Source organism: Psittacula echo (assembly GCF_963264785.1).
Source record: "Psittacula echo genome assembly, chromosome: 7".
Lineage (NCBI taxonomy): Eukaryota > Metazoa > Chordata > Aves > Psittaciformes > Psittacidae > Psittacula > Psittacula echo.
Genome location: NC_137740.1, coordinates 1442265 through 1470227, shown reverse-complemented (window position 1 = coordinate 1470227; position 27963 = coordinate 1442265). Strand labels below are relative to the sequence as shown.

The 27963-nt window shown below is 43.8% G+C and overlaps 1 protein-coding gene across 3 annotated transcripts; it reads right to left on the bottom strand.

Moving 5' to 3' along the window:
• Window positions 1-25: 25 nt before the first annotated feature.
• On the bottom strand, window positions 26-27963 carry ANKRD13C (ankyrin repeat domain 13C). Of its 3 annotated transcripts, none has more exons than XR_013957424.1 (14): window positions 27442-27963; window positions 20242-20283; window positions 16360-16464; window positions 15293-15378; window positions 14029-14074; window positions 12916-12982; window positions 11321-11465; window positions 10185-10316; window positions 9281-9442; window positions 8452-8531; window positions 6222-6320; window positions 5265-5365; window positions 3877-4168; window positions 26-3788 (listed from the first exon to the last, which is right to left on the bottom strand). XR_013957424.1 is itself a non-coding variant. In XM_080623324.1 (14 exons), the coding sequence occupies exons 1-13, from the start codon at window positions 27791-27793 to the stop codon at window positions 4038-4040; spliced, it is 1548 nt and encodes a 515-aa protein (XP_080479450.1). In that variant the 5' UTR covers window positions 27794-27963; the 3' UTR covers window positions 26-3788; window positions 4026-4037. The 3 variants fall into 3 exon arrangements, 2 of the variants coding, with proteins under 2 accessions (XP_080479450.1, XP_080479449.1); XM_080623324.1 differs by having other exon boundaries at window positions 4026-4168; XM_080623323.1 differs by having other exon boundaries at window positions 26-4168.

Here is a 27963-nt window from a genome sequence, read left to right as displayed (position 1 = left end):
CAAAAGTCACGATTAGTGAAGGAAAGTTAAAAACATGGACCCGGACAACTGGTAAAATGCAAAAAAGTGACATTTGTTTCCATGATCGTTACAAATTGTAAGGAAAAGAAAGGTGAAACTGCAGCATTACAGGAGGTTTGTTAATACAGGTTAAGTAACGCAGTTCTCCTCGATGGACTACGAACCAAGAACAAAGACAGTTAAAAAACCCAGACGCTTGCTTGGAATATCAGGTCCACACGGCGGGATCCCAGCACCCACCTCTCCAGAGGGGTTTGGAACAAATCGTTTCAACACACACAAACCAAGAGTAAAGTGAGTACAGTGACTGGAACAGCAGCTCCTTGGAAGGAAAAAGAAAACACATTCCCTTTGCCACCAATTAAAGCACAAGTTTGGAAGACCAGGAAAACAGTTTGGTCGAGAGAGAACCCTCGGGATGCTTTGCTCTCATTTCTTACTTGTTTAGCAAAATGCATGGCTGGTTTTTAGTATTTGCTCGAGGAGAAACCCCGCAGCCATCAGGGAAGAGGGGAGATCAGAGCAGTGCTTGGACTCAAGGTGGTTCCCCACCAGCCCTGGTTGAAGGTTTCCATCTCCAGAGCCATCACTCAGCACCGTGTCCGCTTCTCCTTGCGCCACCCTGCACCTCAGCTGGGTGATGCTCACCCTGTGAGTTCCCTTCTACCCTCGTCTTGGGCTGGATGGCACCAGGACCAGCGCATCCACAAAGGTGGTTTTAAGCACCCAGGTCCTTCTCCCATTCCAGGCACGTGGTTGCAATAAGCCCCTAATCCCTGCACAAGCCACATTAACAGGTTAAAGCTGACAGGCTCCTCGTTAGGCGGTGAGGAGAAGATACCCACTGTGCAGGGAACCAAACCTTCCCTCAGCGCCCAGCGTGGTCTTAAGGAAAAGGGGAAAACCAAAAGTGAGATTCTGCCAGCTCAGTCCTGCCCGAGGGAATACATTTCCATTGGATATCCCAGCAGGAGATGGGATGAAGTGGAGGAAGCAGTGCCCACAGCACAGCTGCAGACTGGGGTTCTCTCCACACTCCTCACCCATCCGCGGTGCTGGTGCACAGACACATCCACACTGACAACACACATTTATTGCCCAACAGCACAAACCCCAACAAGCAGAACAGATCCAAGTGGAGAAACTGTGAAACTGGCCCAACAGCCCCGGGCACCATGTCCTGAGCATCCCTGCTCCCGACGGTGCAGAGCTCAGCACCGGGGATGGTTCAGACACAAAACATCACCCAGTCACAAGGAAAGGTACCAAGAGGCAGCCGCCTGAGGCTTGCTGCGTGCGCTGTCACAGGGCCCGAGCAGGCACTGAGCACAACGTGCCTGGGGTCAGATTGTTGCAGCAGGAGGGAAAGCAGCAGCAGGGGATGCGCACCGTAACCACCTAAAGGCTGCAGCCACCCGGCTCTGTGCCTGCTCTCACTCCACGTCAGAGCGAGCCCTAACAAGCAGAGCAAGCAAATCCGGAAAGGTACCAAAGTTGTTCATGGTGCGATGGGGAAGGTCAAAACCCCCCAGACCTGCAGCCAGAGGCCTTGGAAAGCACAGAAACCATTCCCACACTGCAGCGGGCTCCGGGTCAGACACCACCTCCTGCTCCACCTGAGGCCATGGGGTGTTCCCGAGGCAAAGGGATGCACATGGAACCCTCCTCTCCTGGGGCTGCACAAAGAGCTCTGTTCTTATTCTAGAACCTAGAACCCAGGCCATGGCAGTCACTGCATCACCTGAACAGCCCCAGCTCTGAGCACTCCCTCCTCTGCCAGCGAGCTCTGCGTGGCCGTTTGGAACAACCAAAGTAACACGAAATGCCTGGTCCCTGCCCTGCAACCCCACACCAGGATTTCTGACCTTCACCTCATGGAGAAACCCCCTCCTGCTGCCACTGCAGAGCAGCTCGGTGCTCTTGTGCCTGCTCCCACTGGTGGCACCCAGCACAACCCTGCAAGGGGCACCTGCAGAAGAGGCCACAGCAGAAGCCAGGCTGCAGCCCCACTGCCACTGAGCCCTGACAGGGACCCTCAGTCTCCGCATTGCAGCCTGGCCTCTCCCCGTGGAGAGCTCGGCTGAACCCAGCAGGAGCACACGGTGGGTGCTGGTTATAGCACAGATGTGAACACCTCAGGAATTCATAATTACTTGGAAGAACAAGTTCCATCATTCCTTCCGAATGCTCGACATCTGCTACCGGTACGGTACGTCAGGAGGAACCGCAATTCCGCATTTCCCTTTGCTTTTCCCCCCTATTTTCCATTTGATTTTGAACAACTCCAGTGCATCGCTCACAGCGTTTCCCACCCGTCCAACCTGCAGGTTTCTAGAGACGCTGGAAGAGGCTCAGCCTCTGTTCCCATTCTCAGCTCATCTGTGCTGGGCTGACAGCGATTCCCTGGGACTCCACCTAAGGTGGATCCTGCACTTCCCTAGAGCTGCCTCTTTGGGTTCTACGCAGATGGAGGCCACAAGCTTTGAAGGAACACCTGCTTGGGATGGGTATTCCCTGTCCTGTCGATGCACTTCACAAGCCAGCTCCTATTGCCCTGCAATAAGCCACCTCCACTCATGACCTGCATGGTTAGTTAGGTCGGGTGCCTCTACTAAGCATGGCTGGAGCTCTCTGTTATGAAGTTTGATACTTGACTCTATGATTTCCAAAAAAAGTTTTAACTACAGTGCACAAAGAATATAATTTTGGAACTATTTACAGTTTTGTACAATTACACCACAGCACTTTAAATGTCTCAATACAAACAAATAGCACCATTAGCCTTTTGCACAAGTTCTTTCTAACAAACCAAAAAAGCTGGATTATTGTCAAATTAGGAGACTGGAACCACCTGGAATGAGAATGAGCTCAAGAGGCCCGAGTACTGAAGTACTGAAGTACCTACCACAAAATATCAAAGAGGAAGGAAATTAAACCTGGAAACATCCTAAGCATCTGCAAATGAAGTCTTCCAACGTGAGCCCTATTCAATGTGCACTACAATTAAACTAACCTCAAGAGAAACAACTTCTTGTATGAAGGTTTAATGCTCGAGTGTACTGTTCTAGTAACTCTTTCTATGCACCCCGCGGTTCCGAGTGGCCGCTGAACAGAGACATGAGATGACCTCAACCATTATGGAGCAAGTCTCCTACGTGGATGTGGAAAGGAAAAAAGGTGACAATCTGTAGCTAACAACCCTCCCCGAGCACATTCATCAGCACAGCATCATGGGCACAGCAGGGTTGTCCAAGCCAGTGTGATGAAGAGAAGTTGAGCATGAAGCCAACACAAGAAAGGTCAGTGAAGAAACAAAGGGTTCAGAGACATGGATAGCACCACAATGGACCGCACTGAGGTGCTAGAGGAGGTACCTTATTCCCTGCAGAGCAAATGCTATCTCTGATGTGTATTGCAGTGTGAAAACCCAACTGTTTAATGGTTACCATTTGGTTCATTCCTCTACAGAAAAAGCATTCCTTCTAATATACGTTCAGCTAGCATTCAGATTACTGAACTCTACATTGTGATACGTAGTTTACAATCCATGAAAACAAAGCTCGAAAGAATACAGTATGGTCAATCGTAAGCACGGTGGGATGATGCATAGGGCTAATATCCAGCTAAGACATGTCAACCGGTACGCTAATGGTCCGAGAGTGCTTTTTGTATCACCAAGAAATGTATAAAATTTAAAAACAAATGATAGTCCTCACAGCTGCTCAGTGTCCCCAGGGCCATCGGGGTGGCACCGCCACGCTGCAGACCTGCGCGGAGACAAGTGAGAACGACACATCAGGAGACTTGCTGGAAATCAGGAACTACATTAGACGCCCATTATAGTGAGTACAGTACATCAGTCATTTGATACATGTTCCCTTTTCTTCTGGGTTATTAAGTTTATCCCTTCCTTCACGACCCACTTTTTCTAGCTCTATCTGTGGGCTCTTTTTGCAGCCTTTTGCTTTCACTGTGGTACGCTGGTATTCGTATTCGCCATTCACCTTCCAGTTTAGTTAGAGATCAGGGAAACGGCTGGGGTCCTCCTTGTAGTCATCAGGAATAGTGAAGATGGATTCATCAAATTCATCGTAACGGAACTCCTGAAAAGTCACAGTGGCTGTGATGGTGGGAAATACAGGAATATCTGGACAGGAAGCAAAACAGTACAGTGAAGGGCAAAGAAATGCAACCCTGCCAATAACCACCTACTGGTACTCAGGGATTTGTAACTTCAGACTTGGTGAAGACATGGAAGCTTGTTTGGTGTTCAAAGCTCTTTAAGGAAGGGCTCTAAAGGAAGTTACTTCAGAATATACTCAGATACCCTGAGCAAAGAAACAACACCCATCTCAACACACCCTTCCAGGAACTCTTAGTAATAGAAATCCAGTGGTTTTCCTTTCCTGCTGCAGACTGACACGGAAACCAAGGTGCTGTGAACATACAGATTAATCTGTTAAAATAGAGGATACTGGCCTCTAAGATAACCTTGCCACAGGTAGGCTTCCCTTGAGCAAATGCACATGAAAAGATGAACCTTTCCCATGTTTGCTTTGAAAATACCACCCTTTTCCAATCTGGATTGAGCTTGAACACTTCAGTTATCCCCAATAAAACTGACATTAACTTCATGAGCTCAGCAAAAATTCAATCCTCAATAAACAGAGTTGTGCAAATGGGATAGGAGCAGAAGAGTCTGTTCAGACTTGTCGAGCTTAAACAGCTTACAGGGATGACAGAAATCCTGTCACGCTTAGAAAGGTGTTACACTTATTACTTCCTGGCAGTTTATGCTGTGATAATCTATACCATGACTAAACTGCTTCACACATTTCCATTGGTTAGAAGTGTAATAGTTTCCTCTATTTTTGTAAGTGAAAAATCAGTAATCATCAGTAATCCTTGATGAAAAAGAAACACGAAAATGCTACAAAGTGCTTAACTCATGACTGAGATCAGCTTTTAATGTAAGGACAATTCAGCAAATCTGCATCACTCCTGGAGCAAACATAAGGTAAATAACCAAGCTCCCTTCCTGACTAGGACTAGATTCACCTTTCAGCTGCACATTTCCTACCTAATGTTACCTCTACAAACTTAACTCTTCCTCCTGAAGTCTACAACAACAAAGTTTTTATGTAAGAGTTCTTTTCCAAAACTCCACAGAAGTTGTGAATGTATTGCATGAATAAGTACACCCATTTGGAAATACAAAGCCAGAGCTGTAGTAGTCATCTTACCTAATTTTACAGGAAAGCCTGGTGGAAGCTTCATTTGAACAAATTCCCTAAGTTTGTTAAAGTGCTTGAAGGGTGCAATTACTTCTAAAACATTCAACAATCTGAAAAGAAAAAACAGATTTCATTATAAATTCCTGTTTCACAGCTTTCTCTCTAGAGAAGAGGACGTAACTCTGTGCTAAGACTTGTTACAGGCAAGCACATTCTAGAATTCTGTACACACAGGCGCATCAGTATCATGAGGTTAGTCACAACACAATTTGGGTTGGAAGGGACCTTAAAGGCTCACCCAGTCCCAACCCCTGCCACGGGCAGGGACACCTTCCACTGGAGCAGCTTGCTCCAAGCCCCTGTGTCCAACCTGGCCTTGAACACTGCCAGGGATGGGGCAGTCACAGCTTCTCTGGGCACCCTGTGCCAGCGCCTCAGCACCCTCACAGGGAAGAGCTTCTGCCTAAGAGCTCATCTCAGTCTCCCCTCTGGCAGGTTCAAGCCATTCCCCTTGGCCTGTCCCTACAGGCCCTTGTCCCAAGCCCCTCTCCAGGTTTCCTGCAGCCCCTTTAGGCACTGGAGCTGCTCTCAGGTCTCCCCTTCAGGAGCCTTCTCTTCTCCAGGCTGCCCCAGCCCAGCTCTCTCAGCCTGGCTCCAGAGCAGAGCTGCTCCAGCCCTCGCAGCATCTCCATGGCCTCCTCTGGACTCAGTCCTACAGGCACATGATAAAACTTGTCAAACCTCTCTGGTTTGGTATTAAATAAGATAAGCGCTCAGCTCTTCTAATATAACAGGCACCCCAGCACTGAGGTCTCTAATTTAGCAGTGTATTTGCTTAGCATGACTTCAGTCATATGTTTTAAGCTGCTTTCCCTATCTGAAGATATGAAGAATTCTGCAGTTCATAAACACATTAAAACATTTCCTACATAATAATAACATTCACGGCCACTTATTTTGACTTACGATTCAATTCCTAAGGGGAATTCCTGGCTCATAGCTATCGTGGCTTTAAAGGTTTTCTTGCTTTCTTTGCACACCAGCTCTCTACCCAGATGAGGAGCTCTGTAATGGGAGGGGAGAAAGCCAAAGTCAGTTTTCCTCTTGATGAAGCCTCAGTTTTAAATGAAAGAAGACAGACTCAGGTTTGAAAACATCAGTAAAGAATCCCTCCAGTAAAGTAAATACTTTAAAAGTAAAAGCTGGGCATAGTAAAGAATAGTCAGCAATCACCTTAATTCAGGTTACTATGAGCTCTGCTAAACCAGGAGACAAGACAAAAACAGTGTGGGGAACGACTTACAAATCTTCAAGTAATTCCTTATGAACATTACATTTATAAGCTCTACAGAAAGACATGGCAGATACCCAGAAACACATACAGCTGACTTCAGGTGTGAATTCAAACAGGCTGTATGTGAACAAAGAATCAGGTTGAAGTAGAAAAAGGGTAATTTTATTTCAGCCTAAAATTGCAATACAATCTCAGAGAAAGAAAAGTTACTCTACAATCACTGCAAGGCAATAGTGGAAAACACAGCACTGCTACAGGACACGTAATGAACAACGTAACCAATCTTTTCCTCTTTTGCTTTATAGTAGCTAGAAACCTGGTTTTCCCATTAAACTCCCTTTAGTTAATCAGATTATTAAAGAAAGCAAAACCTTACATACGTATTTCTGCCTCAGTAGCAAGAGCTGTTCAAGCACAGCCTATTTATTCTGCTTGAATACTCATTCCATCTCTAATATATTAAAAATTAAACTAGTCAAAACCCCCAAAACCCCACAACAGATCCATGTGCCTTTTTACTAAGCCTGTACTTAATATCATCATATTCCCTGCTAACATCTGACTACAGGCTACTCTAGTATCTGTGGAGAAAGGACTTCTATCACTGCTACTTCTGTGATACACTCAGTACAGTTTTTGGTCCTTCTGCATTCAAGGATGCACTCCTAGAAAATAAACTCATCTCTCTGGATCTCCCACAAATGAGAGTACTGTAAGTTAATTTAAATTCTAGCTGTTCACTACTGAGTTGCATCACAAGAGAGTCTCTTGCAAAGTGCCAGTACCAGGAGATGAGTATGTCCTTGTGTTCCTTAAGTGTAGCTTTTTGTACACTGCCACTGCTAGATCCTCATTAAATCATAAGTAATTATCTTAAACATGGTGAATTGGATTATTTATTTCTATTATAAGTAAAGATAAATGAGTTACAGCAAAGAATTTGTTAGAAAATTTTCTTTAAAAAGCCAGCTTAGATGTGTATCCTTTAAAATGTCTAAATTTCAAGCCATGGCTGGCAGGTACATGCCCATACAGTATTTTTATCACCAGCTGATGCAATAATACTGTTTATGTACACAGGTATCAGCTCCCCAACCAGCCTACTGAAAAATGTTAAACATCTGAGACATCAAACCCATGTTCCTCTGTCCCCAAGAAGCTATAAACTAAAAGCACCCATAGACTAGAAAATCATGGAATTCCAGACTGGTTTGCGTTGGAAGAGACCTTAAAGCTCACCCAGTCCCAATCCCTGCCACGGGCAGGGACACCTTCCACTAGAGCAGCTTGCTCCAAGCCCCTGTGTCCAACCTGGCCTTGAACACTGCCAGGGATGGGGCAGCCACAGCTTCTCTGGGCACCCTGGGCCAGCGCCTCAGCACCCTCACAGGGAAGAGCTTCTGCCTAAGAGCTCATCTCAGTCTCCCCTCTGGCCCGTTAAAGCCATTCTCCTTGGCCTGTCCCTACAGGCCCTTGTCCAGAGCTCCTCTCCATGTTTCCTGCAGCCCCTTTAGGCACTGGAGCTGCTCTCAGGTCTCCCCTTCATGCAGCAGAGGGGCAGGATCCCCTCTCTGAGCTGCTGCTCACGCTCTGGGGGTGCAGCCCAGCACATGGGGGAGTTCTGGGCTCAAGCACACACTGAAGCCAGGTCTTGGGGAGCTTCTTCCTCACCCAGCACCCTCAGGTCCATCTCCTCAGGGCTGCTCTCAACCCATCCTCTGCCCTGCCTGTCTCTGTGCTCAGTATTACACAACCCAGGGGGGGCATAATATAAATAGAATATAAATACATAATATAAATAGAATATAGATAACTACAAACCAACCCAAAACCCCACAACCCCAACCCAATACTCTTAACAGTGTCTATGGACGTTAGTGCCAATAAAGCAGTAATACTCACTTTCCATTTTCAGCAGATATGTACTCTTCCCATGTAATTGTGTTGGGTGATGGAGGAGTAAGGGACTGCCGTCTGACAGGCTGTTCAGAAAAACAGGTCTTAACTCTTTATCCTTCCTTACATGCTCTTAGAATTTTGCCATTCAAAAGATACAACTGTTCTTCCACTCTACACAGAACAGCAATATAGTCTATCCAGTCTGTGGCTGATACTTCACAGGCTTTTCCATCTCCTGCTCTCGTTCTCATAGTCTCCATTTAGGTATTTGGCCTCAAACTGTATTTTACATAGATGTTGGCTGGTTTAATACATTAGTTAATCAGTCAATTCAAGTGTCAATGACAAGCAACAAAGGACAAGCTAATACAGACATAAATAAATCATTTTTAAAGTGCATGTTCCCAGATGACGTCTGGCTCATTCTGAATAGCTCTTGATTTCATGGTGATAATAACATGCTTAGCTCCGTTTTAATGAAGCTAAAGAAAACCATGATTGAAAGCAAAGCAGAAAGAGATTCTGAACCATAAACATTTGGTCTAAAAGAAGTTAAAGTGATCTGCCACAGCCAAACCTATCATTTTTTACTAAGAGCCAAATTAAGACTGAAATATCCAATATAATCACAGACATTCCTGAATGTGTGCACTAATGAGGATAATTCATTAATGTATCACCATGATTATACTTGTAAGTCATATTTACTATTATAAATTAAGTGAATCAAAATGGAATAAACCATTATCTAGAGATTCTGCTAAATGACTGGTGTGAAGGATTATTCTCCTATGCACAAATACACATACTGTGAAGAATTACTTGATTATACCTCAAAATTTTGCTCCATCAAGTTGCCACCTTTACTGAGGCTCTCCATGATAGCTTTATTTCGAAGAATATCCTCCTCACTGAGATGTTCTCTTCTTTTCCTTGATTCTAATACAAGTCCATTAACCAAGTAGAAATCTGCCAAAAAGTTTCCTACTCTTTCCTGCAGGAAAGGAATTGGACATTAGCGACTCACAGGGATAAAATAAAACCATTTAATTCTTGTATATCCAAATAATTGCACATCAGTGCAATAACTTCAGGACTGAAATGCTGTCGTTCACACAGCCAACCACATGAACTGTCAGTAGACAATCCCAGTAAGGTTTGGATAGCACAAACAAGAATTCCATCAAGAGCAGGTATTTTGTACCAATGGCAATTTTAAGACAGAAAGGATTGCTTAACAATTTAAGAGTGGCCAAGGGGAACCTGACTGAAATCACCTTCAGCAGCAAGCTGTGTTGAAGGATAATTTACAGGTGGCAGAATATGGGTCTGGTATCCAAAATGAAGAAAGTTGTGCAACACTAGCTCAGATGAAAACCCGTGAGGAATGGCACTACCTGAACATATGCAGATGAAACCAAATTACTTCATAGTTACAAGATAACAATTTCCTACTCAAAGAAGCTACCACAGTGGCCATTTCAATTTCTTCACAGCTGAGAACTGTGAAAGCTCAGACAGATGGATAACACAGAAAGGAACACCCAAACGGAACTACCCACAAAGCTCCCATCTTCCTGCAACTCTCATACAGGAGAGCACAGACTCCTCACTGCACACCCTGGAATGAATCTGCAGAGGCCTCATACTCCTACAATGAAGTAATTTTTATCATAAGGCTGTCTGCACTATTTTGTCCCCAGTAATGCAGCCTGTGAAGTTTTCTGTCTGCTTACTGTTTTGTCTTCTCGAAACAGCCATCCCGTTTGAGCACGCGTGAAGGTGATGGATTTGGTTGATAATGTTGCTGAGTAAATATCACTGCTCATCAAAATGTCAACTTCCTCTTCTGTTTCCATCTCAGATTCCTAGAAGAAAAATTCCCAAATATGAACAGAACTTAATAATGATGATTACTCTTTTTTAATATATTTTTTATAGATGAAAAGACATTAGCAGTAAATCAATAAACCTCTTCCTTTGGAATGTCTCCCAGAACCAGTGTTTCCTGAATTTTCAAACTCTTTTCTAGGCCAAATGGTTACCAATAGTTTCATCTTAAATATTAATGAAAATAAAAAACTGCCAGAGGGGAGACTGAGATGAGCTCTTAGGCAGAAGCTCTTCCCTGTGAGGGTGCTGAGGCGCTGGCCCAGGGTGCCCAGAGAAGCTGTGGCTGCCCCATCCCTGGCAGTGTTCAAGGCCAGGTTGGACACAGGGGCTTGGAGCAAGCTGCTCTAGTGGAAGGTGTCCCTGCCCGTGGCAGGGGGTTGGAGCTGGATAAGCTTTAAGGTCCCTTCCAACCCAAACCATTCTATGAATCCATGAAATAAAGCATCCAAGTGATTTATTCAGCAGCTCAGCAGCCTCTTTCTACATGCAAAGATCCATGTACATAAGTGACTAGTTGGTAAAGCTGTAAATTAAAACCCTGACTAAAATACAAGGGGTCCAAGGAGTCATATCCTTGTGCTTGTTAGCAACTAAACTGGGCACATGGTGATGGATCAGATGCCAAACATTGGCAAGGAAGTCTGAAAACCCACCTGGGGACAGTGGGGAGCCCACTGGAAAGATTAAAAGTAGCACACATAATAACTTAAAACAGATTTGCCTGCCCAGAATGGTAACAGATTTTTCCAAAAGGTTTACTTTCCAGCTTTTTCCTCATTTCAAAGTCTGCATTCAAGAGCACTGTTTATCACAGCAAACTTTCATGTCACCTATACAGCTGAACTTGCAACAACTGAACAACGAATTCGTTGGTTTGCATTTCCTTGGAGCTTGTTGTGGTTTTTCTGAGAGTCACATTTTGTTTAATAATACTTCTGAAATGAAATTAAAACTTGAGTTATTTCACACAGGACTTTACCTCGTGATGTATTCGCTGGTAAACTTTTTGTTCATTGTCTAAAACTACAAAAGATTCAGAGGGTGCGGCATCACCATTAAAAATGAAGCTTAAATCCCCTCGTTGGCACTTCATGTCTGTAAAGTCTATGAGAGTTGTGTCCAGCCTGTGAAAATACACCAACACAGGGACCCATGAACACTCAAATACACTCCTAAGTTCAGTTTTAAATCAGAAGCATTTTGATTTGTTTGATCACAACCAAACACACCAAAGCCTAAGTTTTAATACATTTCGTAAGTGAAGCCTGGATGCAGAAATCAAATTGCTATTAACAATAAGTTCCACATTATCACATCTCTACCATTATAAATGCATTCCAAACTATTATTATGCTAACTTCACAGGAAAAGGTAACATCTTCTTCAGACAACTTTATTCCCAAACTGCCAGCACGTGGAAGTGACAGAATTTACATAGCCAGCGCTACATATCGAGAAATACAACTACTCCAGGCAAGCAGCACTCCATTCTGCAAGCAGCAGCCACTGATGTGAGTAACAATATTAGGACATGACCCAAATTACAAAGAGGACTAAGAAACAGACTGGGTTTTTATTTGACTTATTTTAGTTGCTATTTCTACTTTTTCCCCTCACCAACACGAAAGAAATGCTTCTGCTGACCTGAATAACTAGAAGAAGGAGGCAAGGACAAGGACCTGTCTAGCAATTCATATCTATTATTGCTAGAATATATACTTCTTTAACAAAGATAGTTGAAGAACCTGAATTTAGTGACCACTTCAGCTCTAAGGGGTTATTGCTTAATAGTCATCATATATTGACCTCTGATTTCAAGAATCTGCAGCTATTTCCACTCAATGCCAGTCTCATAGAAGCAGAAATAGTCTCATAGCACACAGAAATGAGAAGGAGAAAATGGGCTCAGACTCAAATTTGACCTAAAAAAACCAGTTCCCACACCTGTGCTAACAGCTTTAACAGAACAAGGTTTTCTACAGATTAAATCTTCTGAATCATATTATTGGGGTTATGTCTATTTTAGATTTTGGAACCTAAAGAAAAAGCCAGAAAAGACACTTAAATCCAAATGCCCAAACTAAGCAAGTTGAAGGAGCAGAGCATGGACAGACTCCTGGAAGCACTCTATTGACTTTGTGAATCTCTCACATTAAGTATTTTAAAAAGAGAAATGACACCAGTTTTTCTTACTACAGAGACAGGAGCAGCAACTTTTCTTCACAAAATACTGAAAGCTCATTTCTTTGAAATTTTATTAAAAATATCAAATCCCGATTTTTCAACTCATCACTGTCATGTCTGGTAGATAAAGCCTTATATAGCTCAACTGCTTTTCCATATTAAATGACTCAGGAGCTGAAGTTAGATCATTAAAGGGGGGGGGAAAAAAAGAGACATTCTGAAGTTCAAACCACTTCCTGGCTCTAACCACCAGTGTGCACACACAAGGCTGTTTCACCAATGCTTGCACGCTCCTCAGTGACTTCTTTCAGTCCACAGTGGAATCCAGCATTTTCACTAGCACACGGATGTTTATGACTCAGATAATACACACTGTTAAATCAGACTTACCTGATATTTATACCTTGTTTGTGTATTTTACATGCATCAGAAGGCAGAATTCGGGAAAGTAAAGGCACTGAATGTAGGAAGAGAGAACATAATCAAGACACTGAGGTTCCTCTGCAACGTATTTCTATTAAAACTACGCATCAGTTTGAATCTCTCTTTTCATTTTAATATATTGCACCCATTTTCCATTATGATCTCAATACAGATATAACTGACTAATACCAGGGTTATTTCTATTCAATACTAATACCAGGGTTACTTCTATTCAATAACTGCAAAACTGATTTGCAATTGTATAGGCTACTTGCAGCATCAGGACATAATTTAAAGTGTCCTCAGGCAAAGCTAAATCATTTATAAATCCTAATAACTCGTCTTCTAGCAGTTTGAAATCTTAATTCTAGGATTTGATAGTTTACTTAATATATTGTTCCAACTGAAAGCCCAGCTGCCATTAAAGCTGAACACCCACAAGCAGGAAAAAAAACCTCAATGCAGTAAAACACCAAGCAAAGACAAAAGCACTGGTGGAACCAAGAGGCCATACAGAATTACAAGATGGACACATGAGACTGCAGCTCTCCTTACATTTTTCCTCATTTATTTATATTTTTGTACTCAAATAAGAGGAGGTGGAAGGTTATACAGTCACATAAAAGGAGCATTAAGGTGAAGCTCAGGCTTGAAGAACGTACCACACAGCTCCACTTAACTGACAGTCACCATTCAGAGTACACGCTAAGTCCAGGAAATTAAATGCCTCAACTCAATTAAATTGCTCAAACTGATGCTCTGTAGTGACACAAATCAACCAGATACAGATATTTTACTTTTCTAATAATCCATTTCTTAAAGTAACCAGCAGCTTGTTCATCACACAGTGTCACTGGAGTACAGAACAAAATTCAGCTCCAAAAGTGAATAAACAAAAATACGAGCAAGCAAAAATAGCTCAGAAAAAGAGCTGTCCTCTTTTCTTTGTAACTTAGATCTTGAGCACTGAATGGTGAACCTTCCAACATGCAAACCAATCAATAATTTCAGCTTGAGAGAACAAGTGTGCTGAAGACTGATTACATTATCTCCCTGTGAAGGGAATATGCACTTGCTTACCCCAACTTTGAAAATCCCAGTGAAGCTCTAGATAGAAGTCACCTAGCTGAGATGAAAAGAACAACATATTAATAAGTTTTTCAGGCTAAATGACAAGTATAAAATCTGCTGACAGACAGGCAGAAGCTGGGCTTTGCTGACAAAGAAAACTTTCTGTAACGTTAGTATTTGAATTGATACTGAACTTAAACATTGCTGAAGCTTTAGCTAGACTAGAAGCAATGATAACATTTCACAACTCATTTGAACAACCCTTTTAAGAAAATAGTCATTTACACAGCTATTAAGTAGTGGATTGTAAAAGATTTATTGTAAATACGTGTTTAAAAAAAGATCTATGGAGCTCTGCTTGCTCTGACTGATCATATCGAACCCCATGGAATTACATGTTCTGGCTTATATTAATGAGCCAAGTATTACTTAGGAGTATTCACATACGCAAATCTCAATATGCCTTCTGGAAACATGCTTAATTCATTATATAAAAGCTCTACCTCCATAAACACCTGCCAGCCAACTCCTTTACACTGTATGCAAAGCAAAAGCAAAGGAAGGGGTGACTTGATTAAAATTAGCAAATGTTGGTAGTACACTGAGGTAGCCACATAACTCCACCCCACACAACTGCAGAACAGGCCTTGCTCCAGCAGGAATAAGGAATGGCAGAGCTGTTTGATTAAGGCTGCATCTGCTTTCTGCCCACTCTTACACAAAAACTGAAAGCTTTTCACTTCTAAACAGACAGCAGGTTTGTTTTTTTTCTTGGATCAATGAAAACTGGCAGAGCATATTCATAGAGCATATCACAGACGCAGTTTCACTTAACTTTTAAGATGCATGGGTTCATTAACTTAAGACAAAGAGCTGGTTTTCTATAAACCCATTCATATTTTACCATAAGTAGGCAGGAGCAGCTCACCCCACCTAAAGGGAAATAAACACCTGCAAAAAGTCCCTCTCCAGATTTCTTGGTGGCATTATTCACCCAAACAAGACTTTGGAAAGCCTTAAAAATCTAATGAAATAAATACAGATTAAGAACACAGCCTTTAACTTTTGGATTGCAAAGATCAGAGGTCTGTCCTACACAAACCTTCTACTGGAACTTTTAGAAGCTGAGAAGGCTTTCAGCAACCTGCTCTAGTGGAAGGCGTCCCTGTCAGTGGCAGGGGGTTGGAACTGGAGGAGCTCTAAGGTCCTTTCCAACCAAAACCACTCTGTGATTCTATGATCTGTTTTGTCAGCACAACTGCCTTGAACTTACCTCTTTCAGGGCTTTTAATAATCGAGGTCGCTTTTCTTCAACACTTTCCCTGGACTGCTGTTTGAGCTTCCTTAGGAGTGCTGAAACTAAACAGAAATGAACTATCAGGTAAATTTGTTCTATTTATTTGTTGGTTTATGACAGGTTGGTGTCATTATTTGACATCTAAAAGAAAAAACAATGCAAAGGTAACATTTCATCAGACTTTGGAGAAATTAACCTCAAGTTATAGTAATTATACACAGCCTTCTCTGATTACAACAGGAAGACTCAATAATTACTTAGAATACAAAGGATACAATCAGGTCAAGACTGAGAACATCACTGAAGACCTTGAACAGGTCTTTGACATGCACGTTACTAAACACGTGATACACATGTATTATTGAACATGAGCCTATAGATTGCATGAGATCTACTCCACTGAGGAATTTCTTTAGTATTGAGGAGCTGACATGCAGAATGTTGGTAGTATATTACAAACTAGTGCATTAATATAGTAATAGATTTTTGAGTTTTCTACTATGGGACATGGTAATGCATAATACTATGAACCTCCACTAGTGAGTAGCAGTAAAATAGTTTTCTCTTTACTACTTCATATCTGTCGTAAGTAATCACTGTATTTGCCCACTGGCCTGTTGAGATGCAACATGAAAGCAATATCCTATTGCCAATTGATATATCTGATATATATATTCATATAACTGATATGTATGGTCGCATGAAGCAGTTCTAATTGGATGATCCTATACAGCTAAAATCCATTCTGACCTTGTAACTCCAATTTTAAATACAGGATGCTGCCTTACAGCTTCCACAATCACTTCAAGCAAAATCTTTACTTAGCATTATGTATCCTAATACAGTACCTTTCTTATCAAGGAAATGGACATGTGTAGAGCTTGTCATATCACATTTAGATAGAGAAAAGATTAAGATAAACTCTTCAGAGAACTAAAATAGGCGTATTATTAAAAGAAAAAAACAACCATAGCTTAAAAACCTGCTTTCCTGTTCTGAATAAGGCCTTAATTTCTGATTGATAGGGAAGCAGGGGCTCTTACTCATTTGTCTGTCTCCATAGCTGATGGCTTCTGCAAGAGGGCTCCATCCCTGAGCATTTTTCACCTTTACTGGAGCATTATGGGCTAATAGCAAGTGGGCACATTCTGTAACAAAACAGTAATCATTATTTGCAGTAAACATCAAGGATGTAGGAATATCACTCATAATAAAGGAAACAATAATGAAGCAAAAGTAAGATATTCAACATATAAAACAGTTTATCAAAGTACGTATCTGGTTCCTGAGTCAAACTATAGACAAATAAAATCCATTTATGTATTTATAGCACTTCCCTGATAAACACTGGCACTAAAAACATAATTAGTGATTAACCACCAATTACACAACCACTGAAGAAACATCCTTTCTGCTTCTTGTATTTTGCTTTTCATGAAGCTGTATGTCTGTAAGCGTACACAGACACAAAACTACGTAACAAATACTTCTAGAATATTACATCAGCTCTACTTAATGCACAAATCCACGCACCAAGACACACTTCATAAGTCTTCCACACGTGGAAGTTGTGCACATGCTTCCCCCTCCTCTTCATCTCAATCCCCTTCACCCAAAGATCAACGGTAAACGGGTTTGCTAGAAATCTGCACGGAGATGTAGATTTAGGTAAGTCCTGAGAACTGCATGTGTATGGGTAGCAGAGGAAACTGTGACACTAACATATCACTTTGTGCTGTGACATCCTGTGGCATCTGAAGTGAGCAAACAAGCTCACTGACCAAGGGAAGCCTCGGAGTATGTGCATGACTGGCTGTACAAGTAACAGGTACTGCAGGACTGACAACATGGGTATCTGGAGCACACAACTCAGTCCTATGCTCCATCAATGGATAGCCACAATTGCAACATGCTCCATTTCTCACCAGCACCACCAGTAACAGCGAGCACCAGTGCTAACCCTGAGGCTCACCATGCACATGCTGTGCTGATAAAGCAACTTCCACATCTCAAAGCCACACACATTCCTAGTGAGGACACAGCTCAACCTGCATTCCCTTCTCTGTTTATGGGTAAAAGGTGATGGTGGAGTAACAAGCAGTCCTTAAAATTAGGGGGCACAGAAAGCTTTTGATGTTTCCATGTTTTGAATAAGCTGTCTTCATATGAAACCGTTCTTCAGTTTCCAACTACAGAAAGTTTCCTCACCACATCTCATTAAAATCAACCTGACCCATCTGCAAATGACAGAGCAGTACAAGCTGGAGCTGCAGACTGAAGAAATGTCTCGTTATGAACAGGATGGCCAGGCAGGAGGACAGAGGAACTTCCTGGGTTATTCTCCTGCTATAGGTGTTACAGGAAACCATACCAGTCATTCCAGATGCAACAGTTATGAGTCACCAGCAAGCAGACTGTTTAGGAAGGAAGAGATACCTCACTGGTGAATATACTATCTTCTGTGGTAAATAAACAGAAGTCCTGACTACTCTGTCAGTACAAACAGATGTATTTTTATAGTTGCTTAAATATAGTGCCAAATGCAGTAACAGCGAGCAGGCAAATAAGCCTGCACTTACCAGCCAGGTTACTCTGCAGTTAAATAAACAGAATGCAAATTCAACCTGCCCTTCAGAAAACCCCAGCTATAACACTGCTACACACAGCTGAACAATCTATACGCATCACCTGGAAAGACAGAAAATTGGCCTTCAGTATCAATGAGACAGACCAATAGGGTAGGAAGGACCTGGGGTTCTTGGTGATGAACAACTACACAGGATTGGAAGTTAAAACAGTAAAAGCAGGAATTGTGCTGGATGCTGTGCACAAACAGCCCTGCTCTAGGCAAGCTAGACAGAGGCTTGCCACAAGCATCCTAAGGGATTCAGGGCTTTACTCACAGGATGACTGACTACATGGAAAGAGGTCAAGAGGTGAACTGCAAACTGAAATCTAAAATACACGGTCAAGGAGAACAGGGAAGAAATGGCTCTCTTTGCTGTGCTATACATGAGGATAACTCACTGAAGGAACCTATCTGCACTGAATAGATAGCTCTTTATCCTAGACCTGAAACATAAAGTAACTGAAATTTAAGAGAGACTTAGAATAAATATTCAGCCTTACTGAATTAAAGTTGGCAAATGCTTTTCTAACAGTTTTATTAGAAGCATCAGAATTGTTTGTATTCATTAATGTGGTATGACACTGTTGTAGCTATATGGAATGTGTCCCTTCATGACAGCTCATCACCTTTGAAACAAAACCACTCATCCTCTTCTACACCTAATGACCGTGACAAACTAAAGCCTGAAACACCCACACTACTGGCCACCACTGCTTGACAACACAGAGTAGTTACAGAACTAAAATGTACCTTACAAAGAAAAATGCCTTATGTATGGCTGAGAATTGAAAGAGGCTTCTGCCTCTGTTTCCTTCTGTTGATCCAAGCCTCTAGCATAGGACCCTCACTGGAAAACAGCAATTCTGATAAAGCCCCATTTTTCACTGAAAAAACCTCCTATCTGTGACCTGTAAAACACATTTGCCTCACTGCTGTCACAAAAAGCGTTTGCATAGCTTCTTTTGCTTCCCTTTTTTACTGATTTAGTTTAAAAGTACCCCAGCCTGGACCAGTATCAGCAGATTCCAGCAAGCTCTGCTGCCTCTTCTTCTGCATATGTCACCTCTTCCCTTCTTCCTTCAAAATCACTTCCTGATCTAACTCTCAATTATCTTGGATCACTTCATAGGTGTTTCCAAAATGTCCTAAGACAACTTACCACACTTCCCGCATTCCCCTATCCAAACCTGCTAGGTGTGTTGGCTCACAGCAGCTCTCTCATGGAGCAGTACCATGTAACAGGCACAGGACTCACAGGGCTGAATGACACCAAGCCATTCCTTCTGCAGCAGTGAAATTTTACTGCCACAGACACTGAACAATCATATTCCAGGGTTCTTTCCAGTCTTGAGACACGTCTACATCTATACTTCCTATTTGAAGTAGAAACATAAATCGTGTGCTCTGAAATTCTGCTGTAAAGAACTCCTTGAAGGGAATCTGGAAAACTGGATGCCATGGAGAATCAACAGCCCTGTAACCTGTCCCGTGTCCCTTACAGGGCTGTCTGACACCTGAAGTGACAGCTAGGCAGTGAGTCAGGAATTCCAATCCAGTGAGTGAGGGAGTATGCAAAACGCAGGTGAGAGGTTCCATTTCCACTCACAGAGCCATTTTATCCTAGGGGATGTTACTCTGATTCACTTCACTGGGAAACAGCAAAATGGGGTTAATAGACACCTCTAGTGAGCAGATGAGAAACACACAGTGACACTAATAACCAGAACAGTGCTGACTAAAAGAAAGGGTATCACCACACAAACAGGTATTAGTAACCCTTCCATACATGAATTAATTGCAGAGTAAGATAAGAGATATGCCTGGATCAAGTCCCCTGCCTACACATACTGAGTACATCCCTCCACTTCAGCTGCTCTGATAGGAAAGGGGAAGGAGGCGTGCAGATGCTTGCCCCTGCTGCACACCCCTGCTTTGAGTTGTTTCGCAATCTTCTACCATGTTCTAAATTTCCCAATTTCCTCCTAACTCTGCAAGAAGAGAGGAGCTGGGTCCACCCACTGTTGTTGTTCTAGACTCACGAAGAGTCCAACAACTACAGCTCCTTTCCACTGTACGCCATTCACTACCAGGCTCCTAGATCTTGGCCTGAAGAACAGCTCTAACCTCATCTCCAACTTTCCCCTTGTAAATTCATGTGGTGGCTTCTTTTCAGAAAACCTCAACTTTCAACCAGAAACACAAGATCACGTGCAGGAAAAATGAAAAAACCTTTTTTCTTCCTGCCACCAGGTCTTTGAGATAATTTACAAGCCAACAAAATTGATGTTTTACCTACCTTTATGTCCCAGCATCACAGCAAGATGTAACGGAGTGTTTCCTAAAATAAATAATGAAATAAAAAGATGTTAGATTCAAGGTCACAGAATCCCAGAATGGTTTGTGCTGGAAGGGACCTTAAAGCTCACCCAGTCCCAACCCCTGCCACGGGCAGGGACCCCTTCCACTAGAGCAGCTTGCTCCAAGCCCCTGTGTCCAACCTGGCCTTGAACACTGCCAGGGATGGGGCAGCCACAGCTTCTCTGGGCACCCTGGGCCAGCGCCTCAGCACCCTCACAGGGAACAGCTTCTGCCTAAGAGCTCATCTCAGTCTCCCCTCTGGCAGGTTAAAGCCATTCCCCTTGGCCTGTCCCTACAGGCCCTTGTCCCAAGCCCCTCTCCAGGTTTCCTGCAGCCCCTTTAGGCACTGGAGCTGCTCTCAGGTCTTCCCTTCAGGAGCCTTCTCTTGTCCAGGCTGACCCAGCCCAGCTCTCTCAGCCTGGCTCCAGAGCAGAGCTGCTCCAGCCCTCGCAGCATCTCCATGGCCTCCTCTGCACTCGCTCCAACAGCTCCACGTCCCTCTTGTGCTGCTGCCCCAGAGCTGGATCAGGACTGCAGGGGGGGTCTCCCCAGAGCGCAGCAGAGGGGCAGGATCCCCTCCCTGAGCTGCTGCTCACGCTCTGGGGGTGCAGCCCAGCATGGGGGAGTTCTGGGCTCAAGCACACACTGAAGTCGGATCATGGGGAGCTCTTCATTGACCAATGCCCCCAAGTCCTTCTCCTCAGGGATGCTTCATTCAGTTTCCTCCAGCCTGGGATTGCCCCAACTCAGGAGCAGGATCCTGAACTTGTTGAACTCCATGAATCCATTGCAGTTCCTTCAGGTATCTACACATAGAACTCAAAACATGTTAAGAAACCTCTTACATGATCCAACCACAGAATACAATAAAATACACCAAAACAGTTACATTCTTCTGAGGAAGCTTTTGGATTATACTTGTTAGAATAAATATACCCAAAACACATTTCATGGACCAAGTGAGCTTTTTTAGAGTGACATCTTGAAACTTAAGCCAGCCAGAGGCCCAATTGTATCTTCAAGACAGAGATAACACAAACCTCTACGCTTATCATGGTCTGAAAAGTCCGATACCTTACAAAGAAAGACATATCTAGGCTAAAAGCTACTCAAAGATATGATGCTGATTAAAATTTTAAGAGCCTATTTTATTAATTTTTCATAGATTTAATACAAAATTTTCACTAACACAGTATTGGACAGATTGTGAAATAACAGCAACTTCCCTACAAAAGCCCTTTTTGGTTGTTTTGATGCCTTGTTTCCAAATAAAGCTTCCGAGATTATCAGCAGATATTACAAACATGAGCTTGTTTTCCTGGCTACACATATGACACATTCTGTACTTCTGCTATTAAATATGCACTGTGAGGTACAGAGGGTTGCATTTTCTGGATCAGTGATGCTACCAGAATTCTGGCACATTTTATTGATGTAGCTTGCATTTAACTGTATTTCTCTTTTAAATATACAAACATTTTCTTAGTGGAGTTAAGAGAAAAATCACTGGAAAACCAGTCATCTGCAACCACAGCAAATGCACTTGATTTTAGGGTTATTTTCCAGTATCATGTTAACTGTAAGTACTTGCTACATGTAAAGGGTGATGTACTGTACACCTAAAAGATGCAATCCAAGAACTGAGAGGCTTCTATATGAAGTAATTGCCAGCATACTATAGTATCACGAAATGTCTGATCAAGATCAGCAAGCAAAGGCAGGTTCCAAGTGGTTTTGTATGAGCTATTCAACACAAAGGACCAATGATTCTTGTGGGTCACTTGCAACATCACAAACAGCTCCAGCCTAGTTCATTATGCACACTCTGAGCTAACCTCAAATTGACTATTAATAGATTTCATCACATCTCTGAGCCAAGACACAATGTAGAATACCGGATGCAGCCGCTCTTTGTTAAGTGACTGAAATAACGTTATTGAGGAACAGACTTGAAAAGGAGCCAAACCATGTGCTCAGAAACTTCAAGTTATGGAAGCCAGAGGTAAACATCTTCCTCACCTTATCAAGCACTTCAATGGGGAATATATATATATATATATGTGTGTGTGTGTGTGTGTGTTTGTATGTAAATTCTTCCCTGTGAGGGTGCTGAGGCGCTGGCCCAGGGTGCCCAGAGAAGCTGTGGCTGCCCCATCCCTGGCAGTGTTCAAGGCCAGGTTGGACACAGGGGCTTGGAGCAAGCTGCTCTAGTGGAAGGTGTCCCTGCCCGTGGCAGGGGTTAGAACTGGATGAGCTTTAAGGACCCTTCAACCTAAACCAGTCTGGGATTCTATGTATATATAAAAATAGCTCTGCACTAAGTTTTGTCTTACATTAATACACCTTAAAATTAAAAACGCACCCCACATTTCAAAGGGTGAATAGAACAGAGCCAGACAGCTCCACCACCTACGACAGCATGGTGTAATGGCAAGAAACATCAAACCCAAAGCTAACCAGACCCCTGACAGCTTTCCTGGGAACTCTGACAGATCTCATCCAGCCCATAAGCAGAAAGTGCAGCTGTGCAATAGCACACATAATTTCAAAACTTCTCTGGACCCAGTTCTGAGGAACCTGATCTAACTCAGGTGTTATCTCTGCTTTGCACAGGAGGTTGGACTAGATCTCTTTCTGAGCAACCTGATCTAACTCTGGTGTTATCTCTACTTTGAGCAGCAGGCTGGACTAGCCCACCTCCAGAGAGCTCTTTCAGCATAGATTTTTCTTTGATTCAATGTTCTTTCACAGTATGCAATTCAGAAACTAGACAGGAAATCTGGATAGAGCAGATGAGGGGGAGGAAGAGTAGCAGGCAGAAAACCAGACAGTGCAGTAACTGATAAAGTGCAGAAAGTGGAATCTATCAATTCCAGAAGGAATAAAAATACAAAAAGCTATTTATGAGGAACCTGAAAAGAGGTGACATCCTGCTTGCTGGTCTTTAGCCAGAGAGTCCCTGGCAAGGAGAAGTCTAGGGTTTAACAAGCAACAGTCAGGTCACATAAGAGGTTAGCTGTGGTACCAAAGGGAAAGGAGCACACTAACAGATAAGCCAGGAAAGCTCCTTTAGAAAAGGGGTCAGGAAGAGAAACAAACAGAAAAGGGACATGATGAAACTTCTCACTGCCCTGATAAACTCCTCTCCAGACAACCCTCAATCTGGACCAGCCAAGCTCAGCAAGCACGGACACGATAGTGTGTGCCTGCTCTGGAGAGCCTGGTGGCAGGACTGCAGATGGGGTGGTCTAACAACACACACGCAGCACACCAAACCCTGTAAGCACCGCAGTAATCTCACGTAGATTTCTATTCCATCACAACTCCACAGCTACTTCAGAAAAGAACCTCCCTGACGAAAAGAAAGCAGTCTCAACAACAGCTAAGATACACCGCTAGCTTTGAGCACCCAAAAGTCAAACCTGGAATGGCATTTTGCACAGCTCCACCACTGATCATCCATCTGATAGATCTGGGTAAGTCTTGATGCTCTTTGGGCCAAACAAAATGAAGTTTATCAGTAGCAAATTTAACTCTGACTTACCAAAATAAGCCATCTAAACTGTGCAAGGTTGTATGAGAAATTACAGTTGAGGAATCCCTCAACTCATAGAATGTCTCCATGCAATCTTCAGGTTCTTCCCTCTCCCCAGCAAGAGAAAGAGAAGAGCTGTTCAAGCAGATAGCAGCCAAAACCATCCCATACATTTAATCTCAGAAACCTGGCTGGCTCACAGACACAACAGGATAAGTTAACTTCTACTGCTTCGGAAGAGATGGGATCTGAAGATGTAAACCCAATTGCAGCAGCTGCTGAAACAGAGACCCACCATCATGATGCATAAAGTCCCAGACTGATAAATTAATCAGGACCAGTGTTAACAGAGCTCAGAGGGAACCACTCCACTGGAATTCTATTGCATTGCAACCTCAGGATCTTAAAATATAAATGATGTTTAGTTGCTTGATCATGGCAAGAACAGAAGCGGCTCCTCTAGACATAGCCAGAGCACAGAGAATCATTCTAGGTAAAATGAGTCTGATGAAAACACACGGTGAGCTTTAACACTACTCTGTTTTTCCCAGCCACTGCACAGCACAAGCAGGCATTTCTGCCAGGAGAGGCAAGAGGGTGGCAAGGACAGTTTCACTTCTTCCAGTTGCACAGGATGAGGTTTTCCAAGAACCCCAGCCCAAGCCACAACGGCCAATGTTAGATTCCATAAAAACAAGGAGCTTTATACACGACGGCTGCTGGAGAGGAAGAGGAGAGTGCAAAGATACAACTGTGTGCTTCACCTCTTGGAGGTGGAATAAAGAGGGCACTCTTAACGAAGTGGCCGATGTGTCATTTTGATTACTTCCGTGCAATTTAATCATAATGCCAACGTGTTTGATATGATCACTTGCAGACACTGATTGGAATGTGAATGGGCACATACTTGAGCAGCTGCAATCAAATTCATTATCTTTTGGCAACAGCTTGGGCCGCCACATAAACAAATCTCACGTTTCCTTTCCATCTAAGGACGACTTCATCGACATCTATAGCTTTGGGAAATGAGCTTGTACACTTCCCTCCCCGAGTCACTGAGCCTCCAGGGCCTTATTCTGAGAAAGCAGTGATACAACAGTGCCTGAAATCCTACACATGCATTCCACGGCAGGCAAACAAAACCCATTTGCACAAAAAGACACATAAAACACAGCACTTGTCTGCACGTGTGTGCAGCTTTTAACCTTTCGTGAGGCATCTGGCACACCTACAGAGAAGCTGCGTCCATTTTCCAAGAGTAACTCACCAATATGTTTTGGCTATTCCAGAATACAACATGGTTTCATTCTGAATATGTGTTAAAGTTCTTAAATGCACGTTATAGTAGAAGTAATCTAAAAGGGATACAGACAAGCTTCTCCCCAGAAACTCACTGGTTTTGGAACAATGATGCTGGCATTCCAATGAGTAATGGTTTTTGAGGTTAATTTAGAGTGAGCCAGTCTGCACGCCATTTACAGTCACAACCATCAGCTGTTTTATCTGAACACCAAGAGTTTAACATTCTACAGAACTTCGGTTTTCTGCACTTAACCACACACTAAAAATGGGATTGAATTATAAACACTGCTACGAGCAGTTCTTTTTGCCCTCTCTCATTTCCTTATCATGCACTAGGATTCTTCTGGCTTATTTCTGAGTATATCTACCCCAAATAACGCACAATTCAGATACGTAAACAAGAGACGGACGGATTCAAGCAGAAGGAAAACAATAACAAGGAAATATTAGTCAGGCCTTTGGTATGTCATGACATTAAAAGGTTTGTTATTGGGGTTTATCTGAAAGCTTAATAGTAAAGAAACGCTTACAGTAAAAACTCGGAGGAGGATAATGAGACAGAAATCCCCATAGCACTGCTACTGAGAAAGCAGAAAGATCTTCATTTGAAATGTATATATATATGTGGTGCATATATATATATATTGAAAAAGGATAGGATCAGTGTTTGTGACAGACACTGAAGATGAGAGTGCAGCAAAGATGGATCAAGTAAAGATGTTAAACTTGTGATGATGAGTTACTTGACAAGGAACTGGAGGAGGTGTAGGGGAGAAGTCAGCAGAAGGAATACACCAAGTGAGAGAATTTCTTCCCCAGTCTGCTGCTTTCATTCTCCCAGTATTTGCTGCAGCCTTTGGAATGAAGATGACAGGATAAATATATCCGTAGCTATATTTACAGCAACGTACTCAGAAAAATGTTACGACAGTTGGAAGAAATACTCCTCCCTGCCTTGATTGAGGAAACTGAGCTGTGTATTTCTCCACATACATTAGTCTGTGTTTCAGAGCGCCCAAAGTTATCATGGACATAGCTTTTAATTTCCAATTATGCTGTTCTTCCCATTGTGCCAATCCCAAAGAGGGTTCTACCTTAACGTTCCTTTTTACATTAAGGCAATTAAGTAAAACAAAGGGAACATTTATCTCTTAATCAGAAAAGGAACATAACTGCACCCTTTAATCACAACTTCCCAGACACCACACAAAGTATAACTTAGCATTCTCCAGCACGATGATGTTACTCTTAAAATAGGTAGGAAACCTAGAGATGAAAAACATGAAACTTAAGCTGACTTGACAAGCTGATTTAGTATTTTTAAATGTAAACTATTTCCCAAATTAAATATATGGATGCTCCATCCCTGGCAGTGCTCAAGGCCAGGATGGAAGGGGCTTGGAGCAAGCTGCTCTAGTGGAAGGTGTCCCTGCCCGTGGCAGGGGTTGGAGCTGGATGAGCTTTAAGGTCCCTTCCAACCCAAACCAGGCTGGGATTCTCCGATATTATTTTAAGATGTCCTAGCGGGATTTAAATAGAATCATAGAATGGTTTGGGTTGGAAGGGACCTTAAAGATCATCTGGTGAGCTAAATATTTATGCATTACAGAGTGGCATGAGCATCGTATTTCTACCTCTGCTATTGCCACTTCTATGTCCAGACCCAGCCTGGAGAAGAGAGAACAAGATTTTGTCTCTTTCAAACCCCCGAACTAAAACACTTAAAGAGAAAAAGAAAGTTTTGGGGTTTTACCCCGGGGAAAAAACCAAAGCAAGTTCCAGCAACAGCCAAAGGAGCCACCCTCTGGGGAGGTCAGAACCTCCAAAAACAAACAGGTGACACTTCAGACAGTTGGAAAATGTAGTATTTTTTCGTTAAATGAAGTAGGTTTTAGGACACGAAGCAGAGCCGGTCAGAGGAAGCTCTCCCACCATTACACCGTCACAAAAGCTGACACCGTACTCGATCCTATCGCCAAAATCCCAGGGATTTTGCCCAGAGAAGCTGTGGCTGCCCCATCCCTGGCAGTGCTCAAGGCCAGGTTGGACACAGGGGCTTGGAGCAAGCTGCTCCAGTGGAAGGGGTCCCTGCCCGTGGCAGGGGTTGGAGGTGAATAAGCTTTAAGGTCCCTTCCAACCCAAACCATTCCACGGCTCTATGCTTCCCAAGCGTGCAGCCGCGCTCCTCCGCAGGCCCGCGGCGCGGCCCCCGCGCCCCACACCCGGCAGGGTAGCGGGAAGGGGCCGAGGAGCTCCCACAGCGCGGCCGCCCACCCCCTCTCCGTCCCGGCGGCCGCTCACCGTGACTGTCCTTCTGCCCGATGCCCTGGGTGCGGATGAGGGCCGAGAGCCGCCTCACGTCCCCCTTGAAGACGCACTCGTGCACCGGGAAGTGCGCCGGGCACTTGTCGGGCTCGGCAGAGGGGCCCGTCCCGCCGGCTGCCGGGCCCCCCTTCAGCGGCAGCCGGTGGTGGTGGTTGCTGAAGATGCGGTGGCCGCCGGCCCGGCCGCCCTTCCCACTGCTTCCGCGGCCGCCGGTGAAGATGCCCCCGGGCGCGGCGGCCGCCTCCTCTTCGCCGGGCGCCAGCAGGTCCCCGTCCTCCTTACTGGGCTTATGGTCCCTGCGCAGCGAGCGCAGCTTCTCTCCGGTCATCGCCAGCGGCCGCCCCACCAGCGGCGAGGCCAAGCCAAGAAGGCTCGCCGCAGCCCGGGGGGTGTCGATGCGCTCAGAGCCGCGGCGGCGAGCCCGGTCTCGTCCGCATGCCCCGCCAGCAGTGCCCGGAGCCCGCCCGGCCGCAGGGTCCCGCTCAGCAGCCCGGCGCC

Bases quoted from the DNA above. Each gene is read 5' to 3' on its own strand.
- ANKRD13C (XM_080623323.1), bottom strand. From the start codon at position 27,793: ATGACCGGAGAGAAGCTGCGCTCGCTGCGCAGGGACCATAAGCCCAGT. The intron at 6,321-8,451 runs GTGAGTATTACT...CTCCCATTACAG, and splicing joins ATATCTGCTGAAAATGGAAA to AGCTCCTCATCTGGGTAGAG. The intron at 4,169-5,264 runs GTAAGATGACTA...CTTCCTGTCCAG, and splicing joins AGGCTTTCCTGTAAAATTAG to ATATTCCTGTATTTCCCACC.